The 12,916-nt window shown below is 42.0% G+C and overlaps 1 protein-coding gene across 3 annotated transcripts in view; it reads right to left on the bottom strand.

Moving 5' to 3' along the window:
- Positions 1-250: 250 nt before the first annotated feature.
- ASTE1 (asteroid homolog 1 (Drosophila)) overlaps positions 251-12,916 on the bottom strand; it is a 17,409-nt gene continuing 4,743 nt past the window's right edge. For 2 of the 3 annotated variants that reach the window (XM_010834968.1, XM_010834967.1), the window contains exons 4-6: positions 7,642-7,852; positions 5,431-5,620; positions 251-2,835 (exon numbers count right to left, since the gene is read on the bottom strand). In XM_010834968.1, the coding sequence (XP_010833270.1) occupies positions 2,508-2,835; positions 5,431-5,620; positions 7,642-7,852 (729 nt within the window). In that variant the 3' untranslated portion in view covers positions 251-2,507. The remainder of the gene's footprint in view (positions 2,836-5,430; positions 5,621-7,641; positions 7,853-12,916) is intronic. The other variant, XM_010834969.1, reaches the window with a different exon arrangement.

The following is a 12,916-nucleotide window of genomic DNA, read 5'->3' on the forward strand; positions in this document are numbered from 1 at the left end:
GAAACATGTATAATATCAGGTATGAAACGAGTCGCCAGTCCAGGTTCGATGCACGATACTGGATGCTTGGGGCTGGTGCACTGGGACAACCCAGAGGGAGGGTATGGGGAGGGAGGAGGGTTCAGGATGGGGAGCATGGGTATACCTGTGGCGGATTCATTTTGATGTTTGGCAAAACTAATACAATAGTAAAGTTTAAAAATAAAAAAAAAAAAAAAAAAAAGAATAAATTAGTGTGAAGACAAAAAAAAAAAAAGGCCTTTAAATTTATATTTAAAGGATATACATATTCAACTTCCCATGTCCAGGTATCTCAAAAAGGACTTGTAAAAATAAAAGTTTAATCACAGCTAAACAGAGAACAACATCACATTATAGTGTTTTTCTCTCTCCAGCTTTATTCCTAAAATTTATTGATCTTAGCTGTCCAAAGTTCCTTTTTATTACTTAAATTGCTAATTGAAGACTTAACATCCCCAAAGACTCAAGTGAAATTTCAGTATCTAGAACTGAATCAGAAAGAGCAAGGTCTAAAGACTTGATTAAAAAACATAGGAAACAGGTTTTCCAAGTGGAGTATGTGACGTTCTACATATGCTCCCATCCCCACCTGTACTTCCTCCGAATCACATCTCTCTCTCTCAGCCAAGCTCAAAAGCCACGTCTGAGAATCCTCAGGTTTCGCCTCCTTGTCTTCATGGCCTATCTCTCCTGATTGTAGCCTTCAGTCTGTACTTTGCCATTTTGCATCTGATGAACTGCATCATAAAATGTTCTCATTATTTCACTGTCTCACCTCCCCTTGCAGCTTACACAAGTATGACTTTGGGGGTCAGGTACTATGTCATATTTCTTTGGTAAACCCCCTCGGATGTATTGTGGAGCACTTGTGACCTCTTGCTTAATGAACACAGGAGAAGATACATACCAGAGTAGGTAACTTTCCTGAATTCTCACAGTAAGAGTTAATGGACATTATTAGATTTTAACTTTACTGCAAGGCTAGATAGTTTCAAGTGAATGGCCCTAATTCCAACAGTGAAAGAAAGGAACCTGTTTTCTTACGTCTGCTGAAAGAAGGAAGGCTCCTTCGATTGAAAAATTCCTGTTAATGCAAGAAAAAGGTAAATGATACAGTTCAATTTTGAATTGTAGCCCTACACAATTAAATTATGTAGCCTTACACTCTTCAGTTTGGTGCCTGTCAAATCAGTACACTTGCCAAAGCAGAACTGGGAAAGAATGGTTTTTCATGCAAGGTTGGTGTTTTAAAAAGCAGCACAATACTGTAAAGCAATTATCCTCTAATTAAACATTTTTTTTAAAAAGCAGTGTTGATGATAAGCCAGGAAATAGGACACTGCTACTAATATAATTTCTCCACTGGCCCCCAGCTCCAAGAATCAAGGAAGAGAATTTTGATATGACAAAGATCTTATATGCTTGCATAACTCAATGAAACTATGAGCCATACTGTGTAGGGCCACCCAAGACGGATAGGTCATAGTGGAGAGTTCTGACAAAACGTGGTCCACTGGAGGAGGGAATGGCAACCCACTCCAGTATTCTTGCCATGAGAACCCCATGAACAGTACAAAAGTAACTTAAGATAGGCCTGCTCAAAAAACAGCTGAAACCACATTTAGCTGCTGATGGAATATAGCAATGAGACAGTAAAGACAGCAGAACGCCATTTGCATGAATACATAAAAAATGAAGGTTGGCGTATACTCTCAGATCTTGCCCAAATATATTCGTTCCACTTGCTTTTCTATTTTCAGTTCTTTATTTAGAACTGGCCATGTCTTCACCGTTCTGTAGGTGTTTCTAATGTTGGTAGCCTCTAGTGTGTTCCAGAGCAGTGCCTTTCAAAGTCTTGACTGCAGTCCACAGTAAGAAGCTGCACAATCCATGATATGTGTATCTGATAATTCCATTTAAAAATGCTGGCTATGACATCAAATTACTTGCACATCTCACCACCAGGATGCTGTTTCTTCTATTGTTGGGACAATTAACAGTTTCAATTTCTGTTCTAAAAGTGCACATCAGCCCTGCCATGGGCTCTTGTCAAAGTACTTAAGAGTCTCATTTTCTGTCTGGCTGCTTCTATCTTCCAGGGCCTAGACCTTTCCTAATGAAGGAGGAAGAAGATACAGATGTAAAAAAGTTGTTTTAAATGATGATAAGTCAGCTTCAGCTTATAGGAAGTAACTGACATAGGACTTCTGTTCTTTTTGAAAAAACATAGCTTAGACTGAGTTGCTGCAATTTGAAGACTAGACTATTATTAACTTACTGAAGTGGAATGTGGCAAGTACAAACATGTTTTCACATATGTTTAAGAAATACAAGAAGTTTACTTAAATCACTATCAAAAGCAGAATACAAAATACTTTGCAATTCAAAGTAGTGCAGTGTTTATCCTCTCACAGATTAATTCTAAAGAAAAAACTATCATTTCAAGGGAGGTAACACAAATTCTTGATAAGAATTATAAACTGAGTTTATTTGAGCTCTGGGGCCTCCTCGTTCTCCAAGGTCTCCACCATCAACAGCTCAAACGGATTGCTTCCTTCATGCCAACTCCTGGCGTTCAGGGTGGTACCCACTCTGTTCTCTGACCAGCTGATACCTGATTTCTTCTGCTTTCTTCTTTTTGAATTTAATTTACCCTTTGGTAGGAATAGTTCAGCAGGGGCACAGGATCTTGTGGCACTGAACAGATGTTCGTAGAGTTGCTGGGCCTCAGGACACAAGCGCAGGAGGCTCTCCACCGAGGCCGATGTCAGTAGTTGTCGGCACAGACCATGCACCAGGCTGCCACTGTACAGTCTGCTCAGGGAAAAGGAGAGGGTATCATTACAGTCGAGGCTCCTGCGCTGGGACAGCTGTCACTAACGTGGCTTCAACAGATGCATCAAATACTGAGAACACTGCTTCTATAAAATCATTATTACTTACTCAAGGATAATCTGTTTCTTGAAAGAAGGAACTGAATTGTTACAAAGATTACTTCTTGGCTGGTAATACTTAGAACTTTTTATCTACAAAGTAAATGATGGGTGCTTGCTGGTTCTGCAACTGGCCCCAATTTGAGCAGGCCTCTTAACACTTCAAAGAAAAGGAGTTAAAATGCCTCTGACTAAACACACAGGTAGGCTGTTGAATACAAGAAAATTTAATTTCATCATTTGTGAGGTCATTGGTTCACTTGGATTAAAAACTCCACAAATACAAGCTGAGATGAACTGGAAGCCACAGATTTAATATTAATATATAACTTACTGCCAAGGTTGATTGGTACCTTAGCAACTGATGGAGAACCACCATTTATTTAGTATACATCATGACTTAAAGAGCCTTTGATGCTGAGATGCAGGAACAACTCTCCTGCTGAAATCACTATTAAGGGAACTGTTTCTGCTGTTTTGTTTTAAATAGATCTGTGGTCACTAGAGAGGATCCAGTCAAGGATGGCCAAAATTATTAAAGGAAAGGAATAAAGAATCCATAGGTCAAAGGGCAATTAATCTTATTTGGTAGAAAGTTCCAGGGTGTATTAATGTAATAGGGGCCTGGCTGGGTTAGCAGGTTTGTGTGGCCACCTGCGATTGCTGGGGGTCTGTGGGGGCAGCTGAGGCCCAGGTGCTGTCAAGCTGGCAGGCCTGATGGGCTGACATGCTGGCAGCAAGAGCTTCAGGCACTGCACTCATGAAACGGGAGAGGCAGGCACCTGGCCCTCAGCACAGGAGAGGTAGCCAGGTGGTTAGAGGTCCTACTCTGTCAACAGTCAGGGTCACACAGGGGTGCCAGGACAATGTGGGGACAGGCTGATCGCGGTGTTCTCCGAGTCCCAGGCTAAGGACTGGCTGGACAGGGTCTGGGGACCTGGTCCTGAGTGCACTGGCAGCTGAGATCTGCCTCGAGCCAGGCCTGGGTGCGAGGACCGACTGGGTGCTGGACGAGTGCTCCTGGGCAGGGGACTGGCCCACATGAGGACCCTCTGCTCTTAGCCAGAGCCTGGACCTCAGAGGATGAAAGTCAAGCCTTGGGACTTTGAACAAGTAAAATGAGGGGTAACATCGCTTTGCTTAAGGAATTAGGTGTTAAAAGCCGCAAGGAAGCAAGGAAACAGAATTTAATGCCTCTCCTTCCCTTTCTCAAAACAGAGAATAACAACTGTTTTGTTACAAGTGTACAGGAATATCAGGACCTGACCAAGAACAAAGGATCTGACATCAAGAAGTTTGCAACAACTAACCATGCCCTCCCTTACTTTTCCTATAAAAGGGCTTTGCTGAAAGCTTTTGGGGTAATTTTCGGTTTTTAAGGCACAAGCCACCCATCTCCTTGCATGGCCCTGCAATAAACCCCTCTCTGCTCCAAACTGCAATATTCTGGTGGTGTTTGGCCTCACTGAGTGTCCGGCACACAGACTTACCTTCAGTAACATTAACAACAGTATTTACTGCTAGGAAGCTTTGAACTTGAAACATTTCAAGTCATACCAGTACACATGAAATGCCTCCATATAAAACTAATTTATTCAATAAATATGTGAGTACTTTACTGAATGCGAGGCTCTGGGGCTACAGCAAACAAGTCCTTAGCCCTCCCAGGGCTTATAATCAAGTGCAGAGATATATGTAACTGCAAGTCTATTTTCTAACCATCTCCCTTTTATCTTTCTCACTCACTCCCTCAAATATACAAATCACTCAGATGGCCACTCTGTTGATCCTACCACCCTTTTCACTGGCCCACACCCTACTGCTAGCCTTTCCTTACACATTTTACACTCCACAGCCAAACATTAACTCACGTCCTAGCATGCAGGCTGTCTTTCCCTTCATATTTGTCTGGCAAAACAAAAGCCCCAGACAAAAAAAAAATCAACATAAGCATCTAATAGTCACATCACTAAAAACTCTGTGACAACAGACTTTTTAGATGTTTTGCTCACTACACCCTAGCACAGAGTAAATATTTACCATCTGAATGAATGAATGAATAATAATATGCCAAGTGGTAAGAAATGCAAGTACAAAGACACAGAAGAGCAGCAGGACTACAGAGGCTAGAAGTAGAGAATATTTCAGTAAGATCATAGAAAAAGCCTTCATACTGTGATATCTGAAAGAAATGAGGGGAAGAGTTATACTCTATCAACAACTGCCTCTTACCTTTAAGGAATTGATTTTTTTTTTTGTAATTTGGAAAGCTTTAAAAAAAAATCATGGAAACTTTCTTCGGAAATATGGAAATAATTTAATATTTTTTAAACTTAGCATTATAGTTCTTCAGGTATAACAGTGATCCAAGACCAATTATACTAAATTTGGTTTCGTTAAAAAACCTTCTTTGCTTTAAATGTAAATAGAACTTTGACTTGCGGCCACCTGAACCGGCTTCCTGGTAGTTACTTACCGAGTTAGGTCTGGCTCCGGAAGAGGTGTGGACAGCAGTTGGTTGAGATACAGCCCCATCTGCAGGCAACACTGCCACTGACAGAAGACGTGAGCGGTGTCCAGGTCCAGCCGTGTGCCTGGAGGTGCCTTCACTCTCTGCAGCTCTGCATACAGCGTCTCAGCTCCACTGCCCCGCACAGCTTTCTCCTCTAGATAAGAGACACAGCCAAAGGGCAGTATTTCCAAAAACACTGTATCATCTTGTAGTATTTTTCCATATATAAAACTTCAGATTCCATAAAGAAAAAAACTAGTTTAAATAACCAAAATGCTTTTCTTTTCTGGCTCTTAGCTATTTTCATGTCAGTGTAAAAGCCTTTCGACATATAAACTGAAATATTTATACTGAGATGCCTTTTTAGTGACAACCTAAGTTTATTCAACCCCAAATTCTTTACTTTTCCTTAGAATAATATCTCTTCCTCTGATCTACTACCTGACCTTAATTACATCTGCATTTGAACTCTCCAAACCCTAAATCTGTCTCTGAAAAATACCAATTACTATGAAAAATTCCATTCTCTTTACTATTCTCTTTTGCTAAATTTCCTCAAAGAACAGTCGTGTGTTCAAAACACGCTTTAACTTCTGTTTTATGGGGAAAAAACAAAAGCAAGACTCTCAGAAAATCTGGCAAGTCATCCACCTGCTCAGTGTTGAAGGAAAAGCAGCAACCACCCCAGGAGACCTGCCTGTACCCAGGTCCACATGCAGCCTGCCTTCCAGACCAACTTGGAAGGAAGGAAAAGGAGGCCCACCTTTTACCAATGAGCGAGCACCAAGGCACTGAGACTGCCTGGGTGGGGGTGGGGGTCCACATTCCTAAAAGAAAACAAACAGACCCTTGACATGCCCCTTCTTTTGGACTCAGGTAAAAACCTAATAGGCTGGTGCTCTGACAATCTTCTTAAACTATGTTTATATTCAGTGAGGGGAAACACCCTAATTTCTGTCCTAATTGGTAGCAGGCTGGAACTTACTTGCTTACAATAGTCTCTTCTGACAGAGGCTCTCACACTCTGGGGTGTCCTGGAGTCTCTGTTGGCTCATTGTTTCATGAACTTAGTTTAAGCAGCAAATGTCAGAGTAGCGCTGTCCAGAACTTCCTGCAATGATGGGAATGTTGTCCAGTACAGCAGCCTCTAGCCATTTGTGGCTCCGGGGCATTTGAAATGTGAGTTCATTGAGAAGCTGAATGTTCAACTTTAAACAGCCACATGTGGCTCACAGCTATCATGTTAGATAGTGCTGTTCTAGAGTGTGACAACTGTTATACATGTTGGATAAAGCTCATAATCCTGTACAAAGGGTAATTTCATTAGAGGACTGACAGGCTCCAATGCTTCAATATTTTATTTCACCTGGTGTTTAAATGAAGATGCTGCTGCGTCGCTTCAGTCGTGTCCGACTCTGTGCGACCCCATAGACGGCAGCCCACCAGGCTTCCCGTCCCTGGGATTCTCCAGGCAAGAACACTGGAGTGGGTTGCCATTTCCTTCTCCAATGCATGAACGTGAAAAGTGAAAGTGAAGTCGCTCAGTTGTGTCAGACTCTTAGCGTCCCCATGGACTGCAGCCTTCCAGGCTCCTCCATCCATGGGATTTTCCAGGCAAGAGTACTGGAGTGGGGTGCCATTGCCTTCTCCGAAATGAAGATGAGAGTACCTCAAAGTGTATTTCTCTAATAGAAAGAGAAATCACTATTTCTACCATCATTAACTTACATACTAACAGAAACTTGCAGTGGAGAAAACAAAAAACAGCAGCACAAGCATTCACATTTACTGTTATTGTAGGTGTTCAGAAGTTCCACTAATGGGCAATTGGACGTAAGTCTCCAGGGCAGATGCTGCTGCTGCACTGAAGAGAGGGACAGGGAACACAGAGAAAAAAATGCACATGAAAATCGTGCTTTCAAGACTCAGCCTCAGGTGCCGTGGGGCAGGTGCGTGAGACAGCATCAGCACATCTTCACCGCTGTGCCCTTGGGGTCAGGGCACACGTGGTGCTCAGAAACATTGATCAAGGAATCAGAGCTGTCTGGGTGCCCCACTTCTAAGTTCTGATACAACTGATGGAAGTAAATAATCTGGGAACTTTTGTTTGTTTCAACTGTTGATTACATGCACGTAGCTCATGAAGACATACTCCTGGAACATGCAGGCACCTACCAGGGCTGCTGGCCATGGCACGCAAGGGCCCCAGCAGCATCCCCAGCAGCAGGGCCTGGAGGTGATGCAGCTTCAGCGTGGCCTCTGCGTGCTGTACCCAGTAGCAGCTGACAGCGACAGGCAACTTCAGCGCGGCAGGGACTGGGTCCAGGAGGCTCTGTTTCACCTTCAGCGTTTCTAACAGAAGCATCTGCCGGCTAGCCAAGGAGAGCTGGAAATACACACCAGACATTCTGCAAGTTACTTTGGGGAATGTCTTTTTTTTTTTCTAGTATGAAGACACTTTCATGCAAATGAAACCAGGTCAGTTTTTTATCTTTCTGTGGAAAAAAATGAGCCCCACTTAGAGCATTTAGAACCTTCGTGAGGGCTGGCATAAGTTTGGTGACCGGCTGGACGTGCTGTGGTCCTTTTTTGCATCAGTCCGTGCCCCGGTCCACAACCGGTGTGGGCTGCTGGTTATCTTCAGTGTGCCTCTCACCCGGGAAGCTAGTGAAAACAATCCTCAGGCCCCATCCCTTAAAACTGATTCAGTAAATCTGAGGGGAGCCCAGAAATCTGCATTTTAACACTTCTGCTTTAAGAAACAAAGATCTACATTCAACCCTACCCTTCCTGCCAGTGACTGTGCCGGCCCCGGCCTCCATGAGGGCATCACTGACCACCTCCAGAAGGCAGACTGGGACGACATGCACCCTCTGCAGCATCCCACACAGCCTCTGTTTGTCTGGGTCCTGACTCAAATGTATGTCTTACTGTTTTCTTTCACAAGAGAATTGCCCCAGGATGGCCACTTCTAGTGGTGGGTATATTCCAGGGGAACAGGAATATTTACGGACTGCCTGCATCGTGCTAGTAACTCACCACACCAACTTTTACTCCAGGTTTCACATGAAGAAAGTAATAAGCTATGAGAGCTTCAGACTCTGGTTGAAATAATTTTAACTTAATGAATATCTTTTCTTCTTTCTTTTCGATTTTTATTCTTTTTTAATTGAAGAATAGTTTTCTTAAGATTTAAGGAACATAAGGGACAGGTCACAGAGGTTCACAGAAAAGGAAATTAGGTCTATTAGAAGAGCACCTCAGGGTGACTTCACCATCAAACTCTGAGAGGAAAAATAATAGTTTGTATTTGTGGTGTCTGCACAAAGCCAGAAAAGACTTCCTTCTTAATTTTCTGGAAAGATGAGACTGCCTGGCACATTTCTCGGCATGTAACGCCTCGCAACAGCTGAAAATGGAGCTGTGACCTTGAAGTAAAACACATTGTAATTGACAACACAGTTTCACTGTCAATGTATGACAGCTTTTAATACAATGATTTATAGGTACTGGTTTTAATAACTAGATACTCTGATGAACTTTTTAAAATTAGAAATACACAAAGTGGTTTACAGCAGTCACCCACCCCTTTGGGAAGTAGCATTAATTACTTAAATTTAAATATATTCCTCATAATCTCCTAAGCTGATAAAAGGACATACCAAGCAAAGCTAAGAAAACACATGAATTCTTTTCTGACATAATGCTTAAATTATTGAATTCTCTAGCCAAGTTACAACTTTTATAAACCAAGCAGAGTCTGGCCTTTGACTTCAGACAGGTTCTCCCTTCACTGACTCTGCAGCCGTGAGCAAGTTTCTGAGCTTTTCTACAGTCAGGTCTGATCATCTGTATAATGGACACTAGTATGAGTTACACAAGATGTTTCGTAAGACTCACTCATCCATGTTCCCTTCCCAAAGGGGAACTGCTCTGCTCACAGCCCTTAAATCTAGTGAGGGTTCATCCCACTTTGACAAATCTGCAGAAGAAGCTGCCACAGAGGCAGAGGAGAGAGGCTGGTCTTGGCACACTGCCTTACTCTCCAAGAACGACCCCTTCCATCTCTCCTTACGGATAGCCTCTTGAGGGTTCACTTGAATGGTGCTCTGTCCACCGCAAGTAACACAGTGAAAATGGAAACTCTATCCTATGTGGTTACTGTGGGAACTAAATAAGAGATTATAAAGTTTCTATTACAAGAGCTGGCACAGAGCAGATGAAGTATTATTATTTTTTAAACTAAAAAAAAAATATTTATTTGGCTGCATCGAGTCTCAGCTGTGGCATGCAGGCTTAACTGCAGCATGTGGAATCTTCCCAGACCATAGATCAAACCTGCATCCCTTGCACTGCAAGGCGGATTGCCTACCACTGGGCCACCAGGTAAATCCCAGGTGAAGTACTATTGCCACATCATGTTAAGCAAACGAAATAAACACATACTATCACAAAGTTTCCATATGTGAACTTCACATCTCTGGAATCACATCTGCACCGATACCCTTTAGAATTACCGTGGGCTAATCAGAGCTAACAGCATGAATTAGAATACAGAATTGACTGTGCCAATGGAAACCCAAATGACATCTGCAGATACAACTAAGATCTCACCTCACTTTGAATACAGGTACATACTTGTCACCTCCACTGAGCCAGGAGTATTATCACACTGTACTCATTATCTCAACTTGATTTTCAGGCAGGAAAAGTGTCCCAACCCCTGTGTCATACCATACACACACACAAATATCAGTTCCAGATAGATTTCAGATCTAAATGTGAAAGGCAAAAATTTTTTTCATGACTTTGGAGCAGGCAATAAGCAGGTTACAAAAGTGATAGGCATAAATAATGAAATTTTAGAGTGTATTAAGAACTTCTGTTCATGAAAACATACTTGAGTGAAAAGACAATCCACAGCATACTCCCCACAATGCATGTTATTTGATAAAGGACCTGTATATAGGAATAAACCAAAAAACAGGAATAAGGGAAAAGACTGAATAGAAGCTTAACAGAATATGCACACGGCCAATGAACACATGAAAAGGTGTTCAAATAAAGTCGTCAGAGAAATGCAAATTAAGACCCATCAAATTGGCTAAAATGATGGCAACCATAATAGCTAAAATGTTTTAAAAGGATAGAAGACACCAAGTAAGGGTAACGGTGTAGTCAGAGGAATGCCCATAAACTGCTGTGGGAATATTTACTGGTGAAACCACTGTACAAGAGCACTCGGCAGTCTCCTAGGAAGAATGTATGTGTGTCTTATGTCCCAGCTACTACTCTCCTAGTTGACGTATAACCAGGAATGGAGTAGCTGGGACATATGACAACGTGCAACTGTCACGTTCTGTTGAAATGTGACCATATGTTTACTAAATGCTGTACACTCAGATGTTCATAGCACTATTCCTAACAGCCTAAACTGCAAACTGCCCAAATGCCCATCAGCTATTTTAAAAAAAAAAACAGCTGGAAAAATCAATTGTGGCATATTCCCTCAATGTAAAAATACACAGCAATGAGAAATGAATGATCTGCAACTACACACAGTGATATGAATGAATCTCATTAATCTCATGAACATCATGTTGAATAAGACAGATGATTTATAAAGTGTAAAAAGTAACTATTCAGTGTTGTTAGAGATGAAGACAATGATCACAAGAGGTGAGGGAGAGAGTGACTGCAGCCACACGGGGCAAGCAGGGGTGCTGATAATGAGTCTTTACCCGGGTTCTCCTTATGTGCAACTGTCAAGCTGGTCAGAACTCATCAAGGTATAAATTATCTGTGCACTTTGCTATGTGGACACACGCAGGGAAGGATGAAGGGCAAAGCGGCAAAGGAAATATTTAGGGCTGATGGATGCACTCATTAGCTTAACTGTAGGATGGATTCACAGATGTAAATGTACATTGAAACTCATCAGAGTATGCACACTTAAAACAGACATTTCATTGTACATCAGTTACTTCTCAATAAAGCCATAGATTAAAAAAAAAAAAAAAAGGCCTCCAACATTGCACCATTTATGTTGTGAGTAGAAATGTAATTTCAGCAACACATCCTTTAGAATGTTGCTGTTGGAGGATAGAGGGAATGAGAAGGCATCTTGAGACTGAAAAATGAGGCATGTGGCTCCATATAATCAATGGATTGGTTTATTATCAGGTAACTCACTCAGGGTGGGATCAGGATCTGGTGGACAACAATCGATCAGAAGCATTTGCAGGGGCCATTGGGACAATTTATAGTTAACCTGGGGGTGGGTGCTTGGAAACAGGGTATACATTCCTAAGTCAAAATTCGTGAATGGGTAACTGGTCTCGTGGACATAGTCAGACTGCTTCAGAAAAGATTTCCATTGTTTGTGACTAGCAGAGCATAGAGGCCACAGGGTCCTAATGATTATTAAAAAGTCTCTATTAACCATAGAGCCCTTATGACAGAGGAGTGACTGATGGCCCTCAAGTACACTCCTGGGAAGGGTCAGCAGAAGAACAGGAAGAGCTATAAGGATTCAGGACACCATCAGTCATGCTAACAGCCACACTTATTTTTTATTGGTATGGGTAAAGTTTTAATAAATCCCTGTTTGGAATCTGACCTATGCTCAGCTCTAGTCAGTTGTGCTACTTAACATGATAAGAATGTCTCTCATGTAGACTGAAATGATAAATGAATTATACACACCAGATGTGAATGCCCAATCTTGGGCTTCCCTGAGCATGGTGACTTGTAATCAGGCATGTCCCTTGCAGGGACCTCAGAAGTTATGTATGTGGAATTGTTACAAGCAAGATTAGATCCTGTGGGGAAGCAGACCAATGGGACTTTTTCCTTCTTTAACTGAGACATAATTCCCATGTCATAAAATTCACCCCTTTAAAATGGTTTTAGTTTATTCGCGCCATGCCATGCATTCAAAGAGGAGAGTGAAAAAGTTGGCTTTAAAACTCAACATTCAGAAAACTAAGATCATGGCGTCTGGTCCCATCACTTCATGGCAAATAGATGGGGAAACAGTGGAAACAGTGACAGACTTTATTTTTTGGGGCTCCAAAATCACTGCAGATGGTGACTACAGCCATGAAATTAAAAGATGCTTGCTCCTTGGAAGAAAAGCTATGACCAACCTAGATAGCATATTAAAAAGCAGAGACATTACTTAGCCAACAAAGATCCGTCTAATGAAGGCTATGGTTTTTCCAGTGGTCATGAATGGATGTGAAAATTGGACCGTAAAGAAAGCTGAGCGCTGAAGAATTGATGCTTTTGAACTGTGGTGTTGGGAGAAGACTCTTGAGAGTCCCTTGGGCTGCAAGGAGATCCAACCAGTCAATCCTAAAGGAAATCAATCTTGAATATTCATTGGAAGGACTGATGCTGAAGCTGAAACTCCAATCCTTTGGCCACCTGATGTGAAGAACTGACTCAC

This window comes from Bison bison, unplaced genomic scaffold (genome assembly GCF_000754665.1).
Source record: "Bison bison bison isolate TAMUID 2011002044 unplaced genomic scaffold, Bison_UMD1.0 scf7180017864037, whole genome shotgun sequence".
Taxonomy (NCBI): Eukaryota; Metazoa; Chordata; class Mammalia; order Artiodactyla; family Bovidae; genus Bison; species Bison bison.